The 22,211-nt window shown below is 42.9% G+C and overlaps 1 protein-coding gene across 9 annotated transcripts in view; it reads left to right on the plus strand.

Moving 5' to 3' along the window:
• Positions 1 to 22,211, plus strand: part of LOC121442760 (receptor-type tyrosine-protein phosphatase mu) — a 695,160-nt gene that overhangs the window by 304,224 nt on the left and 368,725 nt on the right. For all 9 annotated transcript variants that reach the window (XM_041644372.1, XM_041644376.1, XM_041644373.1 and 6 more), the window contains exons 6-7: positions 10,643 to 10,817; positions 16,173 to 16,466. In XM_041644372.1, the coding sequence (XP_041500306.1) occupies positions 10,643 to 10,817; positions 16,173 to 16,466 (469 nt within the window). The remainder of the gene's footprint in view (positions 1 to 10,642; positions 10,818 to 16,172; positions 16,467 to 22,211) is intronic.

The following is a 22,211-nucleotide window of genomic DNA, read 5'->3' on the forward strand; positions in this document are numbered from 1 at the left end:
TTTTCCTTTATATTGCTTTCTCAATGTTATGTTTTTAAAAACGATTGTCATATGACCTGAGAAAAGTTATAGAAATATACCTCTAAGGCCATTCTGCTTGAACTGACCCCTGGCAACACCTCTGCCAGAGTAGTGGCTGAGTGACCCCAGCACTTCCACCCTTTATAAAAATCTAATTCTGTTTGAGCACCTAATTTGGGAGTACTTTCTTAGAGGAGAAAATACAACCTCACATGGATTTTTAAACCTTTTTTTAAAGTTGTTGGTCTAGAAATGGATGTAATTTTTTTTTTTCTTTTGAGAGTTTGTTTTACGATTCTACTTAGTTAGTTATAATCAACCCCATCTGGAAAAAAAAATACTTCTAAGTTTAATGATTTCTTGTAGTTCTTTTCTGAGCTCAGGCAATTTTAGATGCTTTTGGTTTGATACAGAGAGATGTTAGTGGAGAGAGGGCCTACTTTTTGTCCCGGCCGCCTGGCTAGCTTAACCCCCAAAATAATCACATAGAAACTGTATTCATTTAAACACTGCCTGACCCATTTGTTCTAGCCTCTTATTGGCTAACTGTCACATCTTGATTCAACCCATTTCTAATAATCTGTATGGCACCATGAGGTTGTGGCTTACCGGGAAAGATTCAGCATGTCTGACCAGGCAGTCCCATGGTGGCGGCTCTCTTTCTCCCTTCTTCCCAGAATTCCTTTCTGTCTACTCCATGTACCTAAGTGCTGTCCTATCAAAAGGCCAAGGCAGTTTCTTTATTTAACCAATAAAAGCAACACATAGACAGAAGAACCTTCTACATCAGAGAGACAGAGATGGAGAGAGATGCCAAAAGGATTCTCATGAGCAGAGATCAGGGAGCCAATGAGTCAGACCACAGGAACACTGCTTATATCACTGATTTCTACAGATGCTGGAAACATACATAATGATGTTTACAGAGTACATCTGGATGGTAGGTACTCTGCTGGGTGATAGTTGAGCTTGATTTTTGCTTTGTTGGCGATTTTTTTCACTAATCCTTGCAGAACTCTGTTCCCACATATAGGAGGTGCAGCTGAGGCCGGGGGAAATTCTGTTTACTTTCCTAGGGGTGCATCGGTGGTAGCTAGAATTCATGCTCAGACACCTATGTCTAGGAACTGTCTCCTACCCCAAAACGCTCATTGCCTAGCACAGTGGGAAACCTAGACATTTGTCAAGGACTCGTGAACTTTGGTAAGAAATTTAAATTGCCAATTAAGTTAGAATTTTAACTTGTGTTTATGTGTGTGAGAGCTCACACGTGCATTGCTCTGGCTGCTGAGGGAGGACTGGTCACATGCCGGGTCTACAGTGGCTTTTAGCTTCATTTATAGATAATGGGGGAAAAAAATCACAACTGCATATCAGAACCGTTTTGTTATTAGCCATAAAAGCTACAAAATGATTCGTAAAAGAGGTAAAATTATGGTGCCTTCAGCAGGCTTAACTTGAGTATTTTACACCATATATATTAAAGCATAAATTTAACATCACTTACCACACAGAAAATACCAGGAGCAGAGAAAGTGGACTGTCTGCTGTTGCTATAGGAACCATTTACTGTCTAAATCAATGCTGAAAATCACATCCATTATTGTCTTAGTCGGCTCCCCATCTCCAGCTGCATCTCTCTGACAGATCTGAGCATTCAGACAGAGATGGCTGAAAGCCTTCCAGCTAGCACATGTCTCAACCTAGTGTGGCTTTGCATTACTCTGATTTAAAGAGCGGGGTTTACTCTCTGTCCCTGAGAGCATGAGAGTTATCTAGAGAGATCCTGGAGTGATCTAATTACTCAAAGTCATTTAGTGGTTCCATGGAACTTGGTCAAAGGAGGCTGTTAGTGCTGGTGCATGTTTGGGGTAAAGGCACAGAAATTAAAGTGATGGCAGGAGAGCTTGCTGCATAGCAACCATAACAGTGGGATTGGAAATTGGGCAATGAGTTTGGACTAGGAGTTGGGGGGGGTGAAGAAGTCAGAGGGCAGAAGAGAGGCTTTGGCGTCTTCCACTGACTTCTCTCTCTGTGTGTGGTGTGGTGTGTGTGTGTGTCTCTCACACACAAACACACATACACACATCCACGCATGCACGCACGCATGCGTGCAACTCCCTCTCTCTCAAGCACGCGTGCGCACACACGCACACACGCACATACACACAAACACACCTGCCTTTGGACTATGAACTCTAAACCTCGCACAGCTTTTTCTTGTTTATGTTTTTCCCATGCTCATCATGGGGTTTCCTTGTTTATCCCTCTTCCAAGAATCCGAGGCTCTCCCATGAGAAAGGAAGGCAGGCGTGGCCCTGGCTCAGCGCCCAGAGGGAGAGCAGCAGATGCTAACATACTTTGTGGCTTGCCTTCAGTTTAGCAATTCGGTGTCTTCATTTTCAAGCAGAAAATGGCCACGGGCTGAAGAACCTAGATCTGCTGAGCTATTCAGGGAAGGTTCCATTTAGATGATGTAAGCTAAAGGGGGAAATCTGCCTCCACCCCCATGGTCCTCCGTGGCCTCAATGGTGAGAATGTAGTCTGCATCTTGCAGAGGAGCCTGGTTAAAAATGGGTGACCACTCCTCTTTCTGCGTTGGGGGACTGGACCTTGTAGCTCATCCTCACTCGTGGGACTGCGCAAGCAAGGGCCCTGCCTGTCGTCTGCTAGGCTCAGCCACTCAGAACAACTCCAAAATGCCTGAGATTGATTAATTTACTCAAACTGCCGCTCACTCCCTAGGCCTCAATTTCCTTCAATCATTGCTCTGATTATGGCATAGATATTCCTGAAAGACGTAATGTGATTCCTTTTGGTGGTAAATCACTGCTCGTTTGGAAGTCTTCGGTGAGCCCATTGCCTAAAGAAGGGTGTATAAGCATAATTGAGATGACTATCTGTACTGCTTCCTGGCTTGCTCACACTGGAATACGTGCTCACTTTTCAGGGCTCGGGGACTCACAAAGGCCGTGTTCGACCCAAGGAGACCATTTCCTCTCAGGCACCATCATTATGGGCCTTTTCATGAAGCTCACAAAAGTCAGAGCAATGATCCTTTGATTACCCTGGACATGAGAACACCCTGCTTTGTGTTTTGTCTTTGCTGTCTTGCAGGATAGCCTATATCATAAAGAGCTCTCTGGATTCTCTTTGGCCACTGTGCACTGTGCTGTCTCTTTTTAAGAGATGAGGCACTGGTGTTTAGTGGGACTACATTTTTCTCACGCTGGGCATGATGGGGAGATGTCACTTGGGCATCCTGTTAGCTCTGCCCGCAAGATGTGTTCTCATTGTCCAGCTGTGTAAGTGTAGCAAAGGTGGCCTCCCCACAGGCTCCTGACTTCTTGATAGTGCCCAGGGTTCTAACATATTACACCGTCTGGTCATTGCTGTCATAGAAAAGGCCCCCCAGGGCAAGGGGCTTAGAAGACTTTCCAAACTTCACCAGTGGTCAGGGATCCTCACAATCTCCAGTTAGTTCCAGGCAGAGAGAGTGACTCCGGAGACTCAGAGGCTTCTAGAAATCACCTCATTTAATCCTTCAGTCACTTCCTGAAAACCATTCACCGTTCTGGCCAAGCCTTCCTTGAATGTGTCAGGTAGGTGGGGTTAGGTAGGGATGTTCCTATTTCTACAACTATTTCTGTCTCTTTTTGCCTGCAATACCTTCCACAATACCTTACGTAATGGGTGGAATGAGCTAGGGGAGCATTTGCTGTAACTGGTCCACAGTGCAGACGGATGACCAAGGTCTCTTCCTGCTTCCCTCCTCTGCCTCATCCTCTTTCCATAAACGCTGATGTTGGATGTTCCTCAGAGCATCCCTCTGGCAGCAGTTCCTCTCGAATCCCACGTCTGCTGGGTTTCTCTGACTCTTCGACATCCAGAGACAAGGGGGCTCCCACTGTTGTGTGATGTCAGGACTGCGGAGAATGGGAAGAGAAATCCCCATCCGATGAGTGGGTTTGTTGTTGCTGCTGCTGTTGTTTTTTTCTTCCCAGAGACCAGTCCACCCTTTTCTCACATTTCCCCTGGCTTCTTCAGGCTGTCTTGGGACCCTGAACATGCCTGATCCCTCCCTGCAGGGCTCCCCCTCTTCTGCTGCTTTCCCCAGCTTTTCCAGGCTCTTGACACATTGCCACTTCAGCCAGGACACAGCCACTTCCTCCCTCTTTTCCAGAAGCCTTGCTTGTTTGTTTGTTTTATCTTTTGTTCCTCCTCTGACTCAACCTCAGCTCTTGCCTGAATTAGGAACCTTTAACTCCAAAATGGGATTTTTAGACTTGTATACAATTCTTGGTAATATCATAAGCATAGATTATCTATATATCTAAATTATCTATATATCACTATGAGTAAATTGCCATATCAGATCTTTAAATATGTTCTTGTAGCTCCCCAGGCTAAATGCACTTGGTAACACCCACTGACTCTTTTCTGAAAAGGTTTCAATATTCTCTTTTTGAAAACTCCACACTTTTATTTCCCAAAGATGTACATTTCAAGAAATCTTTGGGTCAGTGATGTCTGTCAAGGCATGTATTAGCTGAATGCCAACATGATGCTTTTTCAGAGACTAAATAAATTAAAAAAAAAAAAGAAATAAAAAAAAATAAAAGGAAAAGAAAAAACAAAGTCCAGCAATCAAAGCCTGCTTTGGTTCACCTAATTAAAATGCCCAATCAAAATATACCACCACATCTTAGGCCATTCTAACACAGATCTTCCTTTTTTTCTTTTCTTAAAAATTACACCAGTAAGGTAATTTGCTGCTGCTTTTCTGCCTGAGTCAGAAAGCAGCCACTTTATCTTTTCTTCCCTGCTTAATAAAGGATCTCTCTGCGGGAAAAAAAAGAAAGAAAGAAAGAAATCTTTGTCCTATACAGAGGTCAACATATTTTAGGCCTTGGTATCTAATAGGGAATTATTCTTTTTAAAAAATCCAGTATTAATTTACTTATTGACGGCTTCATATACATATTTACTATGCTCTTTTCCTTCTTGGCACCCACCTTCCCTTATGCCTCTTCCTTCCACTAAAGCCTGGTCCCAGCAAGTCCCCTTCCACTATCATGGCTTTTGTGTGACTTTGTTTTTGTGTGACTCGTTGAGTTTAACCAGGGCTGTTTCCTGGTTCATGTGTGTGGAACTTTCCAGTGGAGCATGGGTAACTCAATGAACACACCTCTACTTAAACCAGAGGTTCCTGTTGCCCCAAAGTCATCATCTTCCGGGAGCTGCAGGAGGAGTCAGACCCCTTGTGCTCCTCCCTATCCCATGTCTGTGGGTTGATGAGTCCAGCCCTACGCAGCCCTTTATTGGTCCCTGCGCCACTGTGATTCCATGAGTTCAATGTGGTGGCGTGTCCCAGAGACTGTGTGTCTTTGTTCTCCTCCCAATTGTCGAGTTCCACAATTTTCTCTGCTCCTTTTACTGAGATGTTCCCCAAGTCTTATAGGAATGATGGATATTCCCTTAAGGGTTGAGAACCCAACAGCCATTTTTAAAAATAATAAAAGTGAGATTAATTTTCTTATTAAAATCCTATCGAGTAAGAAAAATAATTTCATCCTATAAAAGCCACATGATACCATAAAATTAAATAGAAGCATTCTGTTGAATATTTGGAGTCTCATAACCAAAGTTCTTATTATATGTATGTTTTATTCATCAGCTATCTAATAATATATAAAATATGAAAAGGTCTGCAGACCTTACCAAATGTTTAAAGAAAGATATAAACCTGTCTGTATGTTTTGGGCTATCATTTTAGATTTTTACTTAACTAAATGAAGCCTGACATTGAAAAAAATCTACATTACACTAAAGTAATGATATTTATCTCTAATTGATAAGATTATATAGTTTTTAAATTGCCTTTTTCACTCAAGTGTAAGTATACAGTATTGGCTTTTTATGACTAATGCATTTTGCTTAATATAACATCGTAAGGGTCTTCCCCATTGTAGCAGTGTCGGAATTTCCTTCCTTTCTAGGGCCAGATGAGATTCCACTATGTGTGCAACGCCTTGGTCATTGATTCTCCCATTGGTGGAAAGTGAGATTGCTTCCACATGTTAACCATTGTGACTGGTGCTGCTTTGACCAATAGCATCAAGTCTCTGAGAGCCTCTTTCAGTTCTCCCTTCAGACAGTAGGATTGCTGGGTCCTATGGTAATTTTATTTTTGGCTTTTTGTAGGATAGTGATGTTTCCACAATGTTTCCATCATTCCCTGCAGTGAAAGGAGCGGCAGTTCGCTTACTGCCTCTGCCCTGCGCCCTGCTAACTTTACCCAAAATAACAACACACAAATTGTATTCATTTAAACACTGCTTGGCCCGTTAGTTCCAGCCTCTTATTGGCTAACTCTTACGTCTTGATTAACCCATTTCTATTAATGTGTGTAGCACCACGGGGTGGTGGCTAACCGGGAAGATTCTAACCTGTGTCCATCTCGGATAGGAGAGCTATGGCGTTTCCTCACTGCCTTCTTCCTCCCAGCATTCTGTTCTGTCTTCCCCGCCTATGTTCTGACCTATCAGGCCAAGCAGTTTTCTTTATTAATTAACCAATGAAAGCAACACATAGAAAGGAGACCCACCTACATCAATTCCCAACAGCCATGTACGAGGGTCCCAGTTTCCTGCATCTGTCCTGTGCTTGATACTTTCCATGTACCTGACAATAAACTGTCTTACCTAGCATGAACTGGTATGGCATCGTGGCTTTGATTTGCATTTCCCTAATGGCAGATGATGCCAAACATCATTCATGAGCCAACTGACCATTGCACTTCTTCTTTAGATAAACATCAATTTGCCCAATCTTGAGTTGAAATTTTTAATATTTGTTGATGAATTAATAAGATTTGTGATTTACAAAATTCTTTCCCCACACTGTGGACTTTACTTTCTCGATGGTTCCTTTTTGCTTGCATACACATGTGTGCATGGGTATTTGTGTGTTCACATGGGTGTGGCTATATGTGTGTAAACCAAAGATTTATATTAGATGTTTTTCTTGATTGTTCCTCCTATTGTCTATCAAGGCAGGGTCTCTCACTGCACCTAGAGCTCTGTTTCTGTTGTGGCTCTCACACCTGCTGCAGGGATTCTTTGTCCCTGTGTCCTGGGGATGCGATTACAGGTGGGCTGCCACCCCCACTGTCATCTGTGTGGGTCCTGAGGATCTGAACTTCCGTTCTAAAGCTTGCACAGCAGTGGCTCTGCTCACCGAAATTTGTGGTTTTGATCCAGTTCTGATTACTGTTTTTTTTTTTTTTTTGGACCTATGATCTTGGCATCACAGTTAAGAAAACCAGGGCCAGATGTCAGATCATAAAGTCTTCTTTTGGTTTGTAGTATTAGCTCCTGGGTTTGGGTGCTTGATTTAGACTTAGCTCTTGCATATGACAAAGCTAAGAATCTAATTCCTCTTTTTTTTGATTTATTTATTTTTATTGAAAATTTCTACCTCCTTCCCTCCCTCCACTCCCCCCCTCCCTCCCTCCACTCCCCCTCCCCCTCCCTCTCCAGTCCCAGGAGCAGTCAGGGTTCCCTACCCTATGGGAAGTACATGGGGTCTTTGTTTAACGATTCATTTCTGAGAGTTCACGGATACCCTGGCCTTGTGTGAAGCTCTGTGTTTTACACAGTGACACTGTAGCATGAGGACAGAGTGGCTCCCAAGGGCTGCTTCTCTAGCAGAAATATTAATGCAAAAAGGGGGTCCTTCCCTTTGTCCCACGATACAGCTCTAAGCTATGATCAGGGATCAGAGTGTGCACCTCTGTTAGGAACAGTACTGCAGGATTGTTATTGAAGTAAAAAATAAATAAATAAAACTTTTAAAACATGTTTATTCTTATGGGCATATACTTAAGTCAATAAAACCGACAATCCCCTGGCCCATTTTTGTCACCCTGTAAGTAAATAAGTGCTTACTAATACTCCGCTGGTTTTTCAGTTAGGTTTACTATTTTGCTCATTAACAAGAAGTTAGATTTTATTTTCAATTTGAAAAATGCAACATTCCAATTTCAAAGGCTGTAAGTAGCAGGTCTCTTCTGTTAGCAATATTTGATTATGAGGTTTTAGCAGAGATTACATGTATGGAATTCAGAGAGAATTTCTTCCTCTTGGATGTATTGGTAATGCTAACTTTCGCTGTGTTTCTTTTTATTTTTTTAATCTTTTGGTGCTATTGGTTAAATTCTTAAGTTTAGTAAAACACACAAATCAAGACATGTCAGAATTTATATTTTGATTTGTTACCTTTTAAGGTATAAATAAAGCTGCTTTTACAGCTAATGCCAAACATAATGCGGGTGGAACCATTCTTCCCCACTCCCAATGTTTTCTCCTAAGTAGCAGGAACTCTGTTAATGCAGCACTCCTGACTGCTTTCTCCCTGTCCAAGCCGGAGCAGCCTAGGAGGAGGCACAGAGCTTGTAGCTCAACCCGTCCTTGGGAAGCTAAGTGCTCTGGGAACCCTGTTCCTCCATCCAGTGTGTTTTACAGCAGCACCTAACACATGGGGGCTTTGTGCTTTGCTAGTGACTGGGTGAGTGAGTGTCTGTTTCATGTCGGGCTTCAGTATCAGCAAGCTCATGGTTTCTGCACACTGTGATGTAAGGCTGCAGACCCCAGGGTATCAGAAAAAAGGTGGGGTTTGACGTCCTGACAACTTCTCTCCTGGAATTCACTGCTTAATCTGCCCAGAGCTCGGATGGGGATGTGTGATACTAGTTGTTACGTCAGTGACCTTGTTTACATCTTGCATGACTGACAATGGCCCTGACAGTGAATTGAATCATCTTTTTTTTAATTTTTTTTTTTTTGAAGGAAAGTGGAGCCCTGCGAAGGTCCATCACTTTAAGGATAACATTTTGCTTAGCACCTGAGTTAGGCTAATCCCCAAATTCCCATGGCTTGAGAGTGACTGTCCCACAGTATCATAGATAAATGCTGTTTTGCTTGTTTGCTAGTGCAGAGTGAGTCACTGAACCACGCAGGTGGGCTTTACTGTCATGTAGCCTTGCATTTGTATAGCAGGAAAGGAAAACATTTTAATGTAAAGCCTTCAAATCCAAGTTCCTCTTGCTGCCATCACTTCAGCCAGTCTTTCTAACGATATCGGGCTTCCCTTTCTGGTTTGTGGGACTAGAATGGTCTTCCCTCAATTACCCCCTTGTCTGGCTACTTCCCTGTTTACCCTCAGGGCACACATGGCTTTCTCATATCCACAGTGTGATGTCCAGCTGCGCCCCTCTGTGACTTCTGCCAGACACTAGTCCTTCCCTTCGCCCCCCAGACCATCATTGGTAGATGTCCACCAATCAGTGTTCAACCCTGGATGTCTGATTTAATAATAGCACATCTTGGTACTCCAAGCGTGGCTTCTGGATGAATAGTGGACGTAGGACTTGGCATCAGACATAATCCTTGATCTTGATCTGTTGTTTTCTACTGATGTAAATAGTCTAGAGAAGATAGCAGATTTCCCAAGACTTATTAAAAATACAGAACTGTGTAGTGAGGAGGCGAACAGGCCTGCTTTTTGTCCCGCCCGGCTACCGCACAGCTAGCTTAGCCCCAGAAATAATAACACAGAAACTGTATTCTTTTAAACACTGCTTAGCCCATTAGCTCTAGCCTCTTACTGGCTAACTCTCACATCTTGCTTAACCCATTTCTAATCATCTGTGTAGCACCACGAGGTGGTGGCTTACCGGGAAAGATTCAGCATGTCTGATATGGCGGCTGGCTCCATGGCATCTGAATCACTTCCCTTCTTCCCAGCATTCTGTTCTGTCTACTCCACCTATCTAAATTCTGCCCTATCAAAAAGCCAAGGCAGTTTCTTTATTAACAAATGAAAATAACACATAGACAGATGACCCACCTACATCAGAACTGAATTTGTCAATGTCCTTTTTTGCTTTCATCTCTTGCAATGATTGGATTTCCAAGAGTTTGTAAATAAAATGCTGGCTTGGTGTATAGGGATAATTAAAAACAAACCTTCCCCACTCTAGAAGCAGCCTCATGGGAACTGGGGCACAGAACGTACAGAAAGACTGCTCCCTCACTGTATTTCAGAATCAGGTATTTATCAGGTCTACATCCATGGATTTTGTGTTCGTAGGAAAAATTATGATAAAACTTGGGTCAGTCCTCTGGGTCTATCACTGAAGACATGGTGATTGTACCTGGTATACATTTTAGTGTTATTCTTGGTAATTGCTTGCTCATAGAAAGACTGGGTTACTAATAGCGTGGTTGGTAACTTAATTTTGTTTTCTAGCCAAGAATAAAAATATAGGAGAAGGTGTTACGAAGAACCAAATATTTGTAGAAAGAAAGGTGAAGGGGGGGGGTGTATATTTTCTCCCCTGCTCTGTTCATTGAATTTAATATATTTAAAAGGTATGAGCAACACATTTTTACACTCTTAATTTTGGAGCCTTCAGTCTTTGTTTTGTTGATGGGGAAGAATTGCTGTTTTTAATGGGACATCTGCCCATGGGGATAAACACTGAGTGTGACATTGATAATCGCCATCAGGTGTCTTACTGTCTTGATATGACCGCTGATACTGCTTCTGTCTGACACAGGGCATTGATGTCCGAGATGCTCCTCTGAAGGAAATAAAAGTGACTAGTCCTAGAAGATTCACAGCCTCATTTAATGTTGTCAACACGACCAAGAGAGACGCTGGGAAGTACCGCTGCATGATTCGTACGGAAGGAGGTGTTGGGATATCAAACTACGCGGAATTGGTAGTTAAAGGTATTTAATGCATTTTATACCCTCAAATAGCCTATTAAAATAGACATGCTTACATAGTTGTTTGTTCATTATTTGTTTATGCTCAGACTTACCCTGTCTGTTCCGAATAGTAGCTGGCTGATAGGCTGTATTGATGCATTGCATTTTAAGTACACATTTTGCATGTGAGCAAGGCTTTTGGAAAACGTATGTGATTGATGTTGGTTTAGTAGCATAGAGAGCAGTGCCTGCATGCTCAACCAGGGCTTCTGCCAGCTCTGTGGATACAGATTACAACCTATAAATTTTTTTTCAAGGAATAAAATTTTTTTTCTGATAGAAAATCACTTAAAATGCAAATATTCACCAGGCAGGGGTGTTTATGATAGCAAGATGGTTAATAAAATGAAGCAATGTCTATATAAAAAGGCCCTGTTAGATCATGGAAGCCGTGTTGATAACACTGTCCTAGCCTTCATAATGTCCCAGTTACTCTCTTTTCCTAAACTCCGTGTGACTGGAAAATTGAGTCATTATATTCGAGAAGGTGGGAGATGAGAGGTAAAAAAACGGAAAGGAAATAATTTTCCTTTATCTCATTTAATGCAATTTTTTTGTGAGCAGGGGAGTTTATCCCATCAAGCCGGTAATGCAATTTTTGGTGCCAGATTGAATAATTTGAACTTACGTGTGCACCATGCTGGCATTTTAGACAACTGTGCCAGGGCCATTCCTCCTTTTCTTGGGGGAGACAAATAATATCTCATATTTTATTTATTTTATTTTTCAATGTTTCGGTGCTAGGGATGGAATGTCAGACTTAGCCGAGCCACGTCCTCGAGGCTGTGTCTCACATTGACACGTTTGTTTTACATTTCTTGATTATAGATCACAAACATGGTTATGTCAAGGTGGACTCTTCCTATTAGCGACACATTTATCTTTGCAGCCGGTTTTAAAGAATACTGGGTTTGCATCCCAGAATAAGCTAAGAAGAGGCAAACCATGGATATATACCTCCTCTCTTCATCTATTGCCTTCAATATAAAATAGGTAGAATAGTATTACCTAATGATAGGACTGTTGGAATCTTCAACAGCAGAAAGCACATGTTTGTACAGAGTAAACTAAACTGGTGGTGGATGGGCGTCAGGTCCCAGTGGGGAGGAGGACGGGGGTGTTCGTATTGCCCGAGATAGTATCCGTAATTTTCATTTGAGACTCTGCAACAGGACCCCCCTCCCAGATTTTAAAACCTTAAATGCCAAATGATTTGTTTAGCCCTTCGTCCTGCCACATTGCAGTTGAACCAGGGTGGCTAGGCATCGCCTTTGTCATAAAACCTAGCAGGGGCTTGAGAAATCCTCTCCTGTTGGGTGGAGTTTCTGTCTCCCATTGCTTGGCTGAGGAGACACAATATTGCTTATCAGGGACCCTATCCTGACAGCCACTGCCCGTGGCACTGATAGATGTGTAGCAGAAGGAAGAACACTCTCAATATTTACTTGAATCATATATTTTGCCATGTTGCATTTTTATGGGCAGTAAAGTTTGAATTAGACTGCCTGGATGAAATTTTGAGTTCCAAGTTAAGATTCATAACAGATATACACTTCATCAGCTTTCCACAGACCCTGCCCTGTTGACTCTGGGGAGTCAAGGAATCGTCGTGGAGAAATTAGACTTCTCAGTGTGGATGAAATGGTGCTCCCAGCCAGGGTCCCCTCTTCCTCCTCCTTACCTGCCTCTCGCTGTTCCTTATACTCTTCATTCTGTTATTATTCTTTGACCCCCATCTCAGAGCACTTCTCTGAGATGATCTCCTTGTGTCTGAGCTACAGCTGCTGCCCTGCTGCCCTGGAATGAGAAAGACACCTGTTTTGTTATTCCCATCCATTGCAAATGTGGTCCCTTCTTTAAAAATGGCCTCTTCGGGGAAGTTCATTTGTTGGGCGTTAGAAGGAACATAGACTATTCTAGCCTGCCAGAGAAAGCATAGATAAGGGGGGATGAATGGGTTTCTGTTCGGTGTTTGCACCGCTTCTTCCTGTCTGAGGACAGCGTGGGTTCCCTGGCTGATTGACAGGATGTGATACCCCTGTCTTCCATCTCTGTGCTCTGCCAATGCTGGCGACAGCTGCTGTGTGGGGCCCTGGTAGAAGATTTGGCTCCTTCTCCATTTATATGTTCATAATCACGTTTCCTCATAGACTTCAGTTGCTCAGGCTAGATTTGAACCTGCAACTGACGCGTTTCTACCTCACTAGTAACTGTAGTGCAGGCCTTTCCCACTGGGTCAGGCACAAATATCAGGGATAATATATGGGAGTCTACGACTTTAGTGATGTTACCTTTTCAGAAAAAAAAAGTTAAATTAAAATACACAGTAATAATTTCAGACAACTCATGTATAACTGAACACCCTGTAGTCAGTTGTACATGAGTTGGGGTGCTAGTGTTTTACAGATGGGGAAACCGGGGTGTAAAGGCTTTATAAATCCCCTTTAGAAGACGTGCATGGGAAATCAACTCCTTAAGCCAAGCCCAGGTCCTTTTTTCGTTGCTGTCTGCACGTGGCGTACCATGGCTTGTAGTATGAATAATAAAAACCCAGAGACAGAAGTTCGGGTTCAACCCGAAAACCAGAAAAGCAAAGCAGCCAAGCCACTAGAGAAGTCTTACCTCTACCAAGGATGGGCAACTCCAAACTAAGCAGCCTAAGCCTCTCTCTCCTCCCATTTTATATTCCCTCTAGTTCTGGGATTAAAGGCATGTGATTCCCTAGGACTGGGATTAAAGGTGTGAGCCACCACTACCTGGATTTGTTTCTCTATTGAACTTGTGTAGTCCAGGGTGGCCTTGAACTCACAGAGATCCATCAGTCCCTGTCTCCCAAATCTTGTGATTAAAGGTGTGTGTCACCATTGCCAGACCTCTGGTGGCTGGAGCTTTTTGCCTCTGGTCTTTAGGGAAGATTTATCAAAATACAAATAATATATCACTACAATGGCATTAGAAAACATTTTGTGGGAGATACACAATATCTTGTATTCATTTGAAAATATATTTCATGTATAATTTCCATATAATTAAATATCATACTAATATCTATGTATTAGTCATTCTCGGGGTAGCAGTTAAAGCTATGTAATGTGTTTATATCCACATGTTCTCATTCCTGGTTTAGAATTCATTTTGTGGCCTTTCTTTACATGAATCATGACAGACAGAATTTTAGTCTGATCTAACGGCAAAGGCCTGTATTCCAGTTATTCTGAAGGCTAATGGTGGTGGGTTACAAGTTCAAGGCCTGCCTGGCAACTTAGCAAAAGAGACTGTCTCAAAATAAAAATTCAATATGTTAGTACATTTACATCACATTCATAGTCTCTTAGTTAAAATTCACTCAAAATATGAGGTTTTGGTGTAATTTATCCTAATGAGCTAGTTTTCAGTCAATGGCACTTTATCTGAATATGGAAAAGAGCAAAGACACCTCCTCCCCACAGAAAGCAAACAACTGATGTTGGTTTCTTTGGTGGGGAGGAGTGGTGTTTAAGGATCAACCTGCGGTGATCTCACCTGACATGCCCCGGGTGATACTACCTTTCCTTCAGTCTTGTTCAGCAGGAAGCAGGGCTGCGACTGATTGGCCTGTCTGCCCCCTGAGAGGTCAGGGGAAGTTGTAGCGAGCAGGTGCGGCTGTGCCCTATTTCAGTAGCAGCGTAGTGAGCTTGACAAGGAACTGAAAAGGAGAGACTGAAAAAGCCCAACCTCCCTTGTAGAAAACACTTGAGGAGAAACCACAAGAGCTTAGGTTTTTCTTGGATGACAGCTCTTTTCGGTACAAAATATGGAATTTTCTTACATGATCTCATCCATCATGTGGAGGACCACTTAGAGTGTCAATGGCATGCAGAATTCTGTCATCTGGTACCCAGAGGGACAGTCAGCTGGCGTCTAATTAATAAGGTGGGAGGTAATTTATAAGTAAGATGGCCAGCCTCCCCATTCTTAGATGATGCTGAGGAAAACAGCCAGCCACAGGCCAGGAGACTCTCCAGTTGGAGGGGGTGTTTGCTATTGACGCCTTTAATTTTTATCAAGCTGGGTGTAGGGTGTTCTTTGATTCTGAGCATCCGTTGCTACTCTGACTTTAGTAAAACTCATACCTTGCAGACAGTAGGACTTTGTAAACTGTATGCTCAATTCTCCCCCAGTAAGATGAGCCCATTGTAACATCTTTAGGGAAAGTGAGTCACTTTGGAAAATGGATGTTTGAAGAGATAAACTATGACTTCCTCCTTGCTTTTAAGATGATACTAAATATAAACAAGGGAATGTGGCTTTCAATTTTCCAAGTAGCCAAGGCTAGCCTTGACCTCCTGTTCCTCCTGCCTCCACCAATCCCACGTAACAGGAGTGTGCCAACTCAATTTAAGGATGTAGAAAACCCTAATCAGCAGGAAGGCTAACAATGGATTATGATACTGCTTATCAAGAGTGCTTCAGTAGTGACTTTAGTGACAATAAAAAAAAAACTTCTTTAATATAAAATACGTTTATGTATTTTGTCCTGAGACCAATTATGGGCATACTCACTTGAACAAGTTAGGTGGGTTGTTTAGTTGTTGTTTTGAGATAGTAACTCATGTAGTCTGGGCTAACCTCAAGTTCACTGTACAGTCTCTGAAGATTACTTTCAGCTTCTGACCCGCTTGCCTCTGGCTTCAGGGTGTTGAAGTTTCAGGCATGAACCACTCTGGGTACTGGGGGGGCAAGCTGACAGCCTCTCACGCCTTAGACAGACCCTCTACCAACTGAGCCATGACCATACCTTGTTCTGCTCATTTCCCCCCTTGAGACTGTGTCTTGTTTTACCTTGATTGGTTTTGAACTTTCAAGTTCAAGTGAGCCTCCTGCCTCTTTTCTTAGTAGCTTTCAAGTTAGCTTTGTTACTTTTTTTAAGAGTTATTTATTATATATGTGTTAGTGGGCTTTTTTGCATGTATATATAAGCACCATAGAATATCAGAAGACATTAGATCCCCAGATCTCCTGGATCTGGTATTATAGATGGTTGTGAGCCACCATGTGGGTCCTTGGAGCCAAATTCATGTCCTCTGTAAGATTAATAAGCGATCTTAACCACTGAGCCATCTCTCCAGCCCCCTCATTATTTTTTGAAAGGTAAGGTTTGAACCTTGTTTAACTCTTTACCACTGTACTTACATTTATTAAACAAAGCAAAATCCCTCTCATCAGTTCAATGCTTAATTTTTAATATCTTCTACGCCATCATCATGGATACATGTCTAGTTCTTTGTCAACTGAACACAGAAATACCTGAAAGATAACTCTCTGGTTTGTTTTCAGAACCACCTGTTCCCATTGCTCCACCGCAACTTGCCTCTGTCGGAGCAACCTATCTGTGGATACAGCTCAATGCCAACTCCATCAACGGGGACGGACCCATTGTGGCTCGTGAGGTCGAGTACTGCACAGCCAGTGGGAGCTGGAACGATCGGCAGCCGGTGGATTCCACAAGTTACAAAATTGGCCACCTCGATCCAGACACAGAGTATGAAATCAGCGTGCTTCTCACCAGACCAGGGGAGGGTGGCACTGGATCTCCTGGGCCAGCCCTGAGAACAAGAACCAAGTGTGCCGGTGAGTACCAGGAGTCAATTTACTGATGGCCATGGTCTCCCTTGGTGTTGGTGTCTGTATTGGATCCCACAGCTGGATGACACTCTTTCTACAGCTCTGCCTGCATTCCATGCGGGGATAAAAAGACTCCTTAAGATGAATCACAAGTTAGCACTCAACTTTAGGCCCCATGACCTCAAGAACGTCTATCTTTCAACCTGTCTCTACTTCTGTTTTCTGTTCTTAATTTACATCTTGCTTTGGGTACCATACAATTGATACTGGGATGGTCCCTAAGGCTTCCAGAGGCTATCTACTTTAATGATGTCTGCTAATGGGTCAGACACTTCTTCCAGCCCCTCTGCTTTCTGTTTCTATCTAATGTCCTCATCACCTAAGGGCAATGCTGGGAAATGACAGATTCTTCCGGAGAGCTTGGAAGCTGTTTCTATTGATGGATATGTGAGGCATGGCTGCTGGCTAGTGACCAGGAGCCTGTTGACATCATAAAGAATTATTGGTGGACTGTGTGTAGTCTTTGGGTTCTTGGATTGCAAAGTCTTAGTTGTGCCAAAGCTGTTTTGCAAGCTGCATAGACTAAGGTTGATGGACAACAAAACGTAACATTTTATGATTACTAGAAAGAAGAATCTCTTACAAGTCAGAGTTGTTTCTGAGTGGTGACTGTCTGGGAGGAAGGAAATCCTTATGGCAATCTCATAGTGAGCAGAAAGCCTTATATTGAATTGTGTGCAGAGAGGTGAACCCATGGAGTTTGATACATTAATGTAATGCTTTAGATAGTGTCAGGTAAGAGGGCAGTATTGACGCTTCATTTCTCTCCTAAGTTTTCAAAGGCCAGTGGGTGCTGTCATGGAATTTACTGTCATAGTAAGACTTGGATCTCAGATATAATGTGTCTATGTACAGCTGTGTGTATAGTTAGTTATATGTATGCAATTGTGTATATGTATAGTTGTGTGTGTATGCCGCTGTGTGTATAGTTGTATGCAATTGTATGTGGGTACATTTGTATGTATATACAGTGGTGAGTATATACAGCAATGTGTACAGTTGAGTATGTACACGGTGTGTACAGTTCTGTTTATGCATCTAGTGCTATGAACAGTTGGATATATACAGTTGTGTATGTAGATAGTGTTGTGTATGCAGTTGTATTGTGTACAGTTGTGTGTGTGTTCAGTTGTGTGTGTTTGTCTTTACACAGTTGCGTGTATGTTTGTGGGTACACAGTTGTGTATGTGTAGTTTGTTCATGTACACAGGTGTATGTATGTGTGCATGTGGAATCAGTCTAGGATATCCTTCTTCAGAAATCTTGCATCTTGAATTTGGAGACAATACCTCTCACCGGGACCTGGGTCTCACCAATTAGGCCAGGCTGGCTGACCAGAGAGCCACAGATATCTCTGTCTCCACCTCCCTATCTCTGGGATTACAAGGACCCTTTCCCAAGCCTGGTTTTTAAGTGGGTGCAGGGACTGAACGTGGGTCCTCATGCTTGTGTGCCAAACACTTCAGCATGGAGCTGTCTCCTGAGTCCCATGACATCAGTGACCTCTGACAGTTGCGCCTGTTTTCATGCTTATCTGTGATGTGGATAATACTAGCTGTATAATGAAAGGCTTCTGTGATGGGAGGTGGTAACTACTCCTCTCTGTAGGTATAAGGATAAGATTTAGAATGTGGTAAGGAATTGCACTGCGCTTACAAAATAGTGGCAGTGAATTCTCTAAATCACCTCTGTAGACCCAGAAACTGGCAAGTGTCTAGTACCAGGCATGGTTTCTCTCCTATTGAATGGGCCCTAAGTCCATTTAGACAGCTGTTGCTTGCTGGTAACTTTTAAGTGCCAAGTCTTGTGCCTCTAAAAATATCTAGCCATGCCGGTGATCATTATGGTTCCTAGGTGTCGCACCTGGTGGAACTGCTTGTTTCCCTCTCTTTGCACCTTACATAGTATTTTCTGGAACCATAAAGGGTAGACCACAGGAAAGGAGCTTTGAAGTCAGATCCAGCTGGCGTCAGCCAATTCATATACCCTAAGTGTGTGATGTCTTTGCAATGGGGCCCCAATACTCATTCGCTGAGAGGCAAAGATAATGTTGAAAATCTGCATTATTTTGGGAGTGACTTAGACTACCCTGACCAGCTGCTCAAAACTAGAAAATGGAAAGACATCATGGGTTCATGGCTCAGTGGAATTAGTATTATGACCATCCCACCTAAAACAGTAGACAGATTGAATGCAGTCCTGACCAAAGCACCCACAACATTCTTCAGAGATAGAAAAAAAAATTCTAAAGTTCTTATGGAAGCAGAAAAGGTCCTGTATTGCCAAAGCAATCTTTAACAAAAAAGAATAATGCTGGAGGGATTGCTTTTCCAGAATTCAAGAAATATTAGAGAACTCTAATAATAAGATCAATATGGTACTCACTGCATGTACTAGCTGTGTGGGAGCCTAGGCTGTTTGGATGTTCACCTTACTAGACCTGGAAGGAGGTGGGAGGTCCTTGGACTCCCCACAGGGCAGGGAACCCTGACTGCTCTTCGGGCTGATGAAAAAGGGGAAGTTGATTGGGGGAGGGGGAGAGAAATGGGAGGCGGTGACGGGGAGGAGACAGAAATCTTAAATAAATAAATAATAAAAAATCAAGGAATGGGTAAAAAAAAAATCAATATGGTACCAATCCAAAGAGAGACATATAAGTCAGTGGAAGACAGCAGAACACCCAAACGTAAATACTCATAACTATGGCCATCTGACACTTGACAAAGTATCAAAGGGGGGGATGAAGGAAAGGAAAGGAAAAAAAAGAAAAGGAAAGGAAAGGAGGAAGGAAGATAAAGAAAGAAAGAAAGGAAAAAGAAAGAAAGACAGGATATTCAACAAATGGAACCAGTGAAACTTATGGCCACAGGCAGAAGAATGAAATTAGACCCATGTCTGTCTTTCTTCACAAAAATTGGATTCAATTAGATCAAAGACTTCTATTTGAAACCCCAAACACCAAAAGTGCTAGAAAAACCCATCTTGTAGGTAGGCAGCGCCTACAAGATATAGGTGTAAAGGGGGCTTTGTGAGCAGGACGCAATTTACCAAGAAATTTAGGCCAACAACTAACAATTGGCATTTTATATAATTAAAAAACTTCTGTGCCACTAAGGAAGAAATCAGTTGAGTGACGAGAATCCCACAGAATGGGAGAGAATCCTTGCCGGCTACACATCGGACAGAGCATTGACAATCCTGCATATACAAACACAAACACACACACACACACACACACGCACACACACACACACAAAGAGTAAACAAATGATCCAAATTTTAAAAAAAATATATGGACTAGGGATCTAAACATAGAAGAAAGAAAACTGGCTGAGAACTACATGAAGAGGTAGTCATCATCCTTACCCATCAGAGGAGAGCAAATTGCACCCGAACCAGAATGACTAAAGTCACAAAACAGCTGACAGCAAATGGATGGGGGGAAAGGGGAGCCCTTAGCCACCGTTCACTCCTCCACTGGAAGGATAACTGGTACAGCCACTATAGAGATCAGTGCAGAGAATCCTCTACACGCCAAAAGTAAAGTTACCACTGCCCCGGCTGTACCACTCCCTGGCGTGTGCCCAAAGGACTCCGCATCACCCATGACCCGCTGTACCACTCCTTGGCACGTGCCCAAAGGACTCCGCATCATACCCCACCGATGCATGCCTAGTCGTGCCCATTGCTGCTCTCTGCGCAGCAGAGAAACGGAAACTCCCTAATATCCGCCAACATATGAGCAGACAGTGAACATGCGGAACATGTACATAATGGAATATTATTCAACTGTAAGGGAGAATCGTGTAAATGGGTGAAACTAGAAATGATTGTATTGAGTGAGGTAACCCAGACCAAGAAAGATGAACACCACATTTTCTCTCGTCTGCAGTACCAAACTCCAAGTCCTCAACTCTGAGTAAATACCATGGAACCCCAGAAACCAGGAGAGGGTAAAGGAGCCATGGGGAAGGGGGATCTTAGAGGGGATTAGCAGGACAAGGGTGTTAGGAAATGGAAATAGACTTACAGGGTGTCTGACTCGGGGCAGGCAGAGAGAAGGCCCGGTAGGAGAAGGAAGGACAGAAAGCAAGGTGCTTTTGAACCTCAAGGGATCATATGATTTTATATTTGCTGATAGCATTTTTCAAAATCAGGCTTGCTTCCAGGGCTGTTATTGGTTTTACACGTGTCTTCTGAAGTATCCAGAGCAGAACCTCTGTTCCTCATGTGAGATTGTAGAACCCTCATAAGACCCTGTCCACCTCCAAGTGTGCCCCATAAGAAATAACTTCAATGCTATTCCAATCAGCTCTGTTTGGGGCACACAATATATAACTTCCTCCTGCTTCTGCTGGGAGAGGGCACCTGATCTGCCTCATCCCCATCACAGCCCCATCCACGTAGCATTCCAGGTCCTGGTTTTGTTTTGATTTTTTTCATCTTGGTGTTGTGGCCAAGCATTTCAGCTAATTGACACAACTCTGTGTTTCCCTGGTTTTAATGCATGCATATATTTTTAGGAAGCCTTTTGATAGCTCTGCAGGGTGTGTAAATGTATGGCGTTCAAAGAGACAGGGCATCTTTTACAATAGATTGACAATCCCTTTGAATAAATGAAAACCCATTTTCAACTGGTATTTGCACACTGTCTCAGGTCCCTAAAAGAATTAATCTTCAGTTGATGGAGGGATTCCAATAACAAGCAACCTCATATCCACTCTGCTTGTTGCCTGCTCGTGAAGCTCTGCCCAGTGTGTTCCTAGTGTGTCAAACACTGACAGAGAATGTTTTGAAAAGGCTGCAATTGAGCTGAGTCGACCTTAGAAAATAGAAGGAAGTATGTTAGGTGAGAGAGTTGAAGTGAGAAATGAGAGAAGAGGCATGTTAGGTGGGTGAAGAAATTGAAGTCACGAGACTCCTTGCTGTACGACGCAGGACAGCTCACCTTTCTTGACCTGAGGCTTTTGAGCCAATGTGCAGTTTCGACTGGTGATGGCTGTTGGTGGTCCGTGTGGCATTGCTGAAAGGGATGGGGAAAAGACGGGTCCTGCAGTTACAGACTGAGAGCTAGCTCTTTGTCCACGGTAGTGTTCCCATGGCTGGTGAGCACCTTACAGCATTTACAAAGAGAGAGTCATGGACCTTCGAAACCCATGAGCCCCTCTCAGCCTTCCCCTGCAGTGTATGAACATGCCTTGGGACAGTTTGGGGACAAAACTGACTGAGTGAGGAATAGAAGGGATGAAAGGACATTTGCTTGTATGGTTGAAGTCAGCAAGAATATTGATGTAGAATCGGAGCAATGTTAAAGCTTATATGAAGAGGCCAATGGGGATGCGGCTGAGACACAGATGAACCTTCATCACAGTCTGCACTGTCTGTGTAAATTGTCCTTGTAAAGCAGAAGTTCTCAACCTTCCCAACGCTGCGACCCTTTAATACAGTTCCTCTGCTGTGGTGAACCCCAACCCTAAAATTATTTTCAAGGCTACTTCATTACTGTAATTTTGCTGCTGTGATAGATCATAAATGTCCTTGTTTTCCAGTGGTCCTAGGTGACCCCTGTGGAAGAGTCATTTGACCCCCCCCAAAGGGGTCATCCAAGTTTGAGAACCACTGCTGTAAAGCTTTGACCTCTCTCAAAAAGATAACTACCATCATCTCAGGTTGTACTAGGAAAACAAAACA

The sequence above is a fragment of the Microtus oregoni genome, unplaced genomic scaffold (genome assembly GCF_018167655.1).
Source record: "Microtus oregoni isolate MIOR12 unplaced genomic scaffold, Mior012 000095F_ref0000231, whole genome shotgun sequence".
NCBI classification, from domain to species: Eukaryota; Metazoa; Chordata; class Mammalia; order Rodentia; family Cricetidae; genus Microtus; species Microtus oregoni.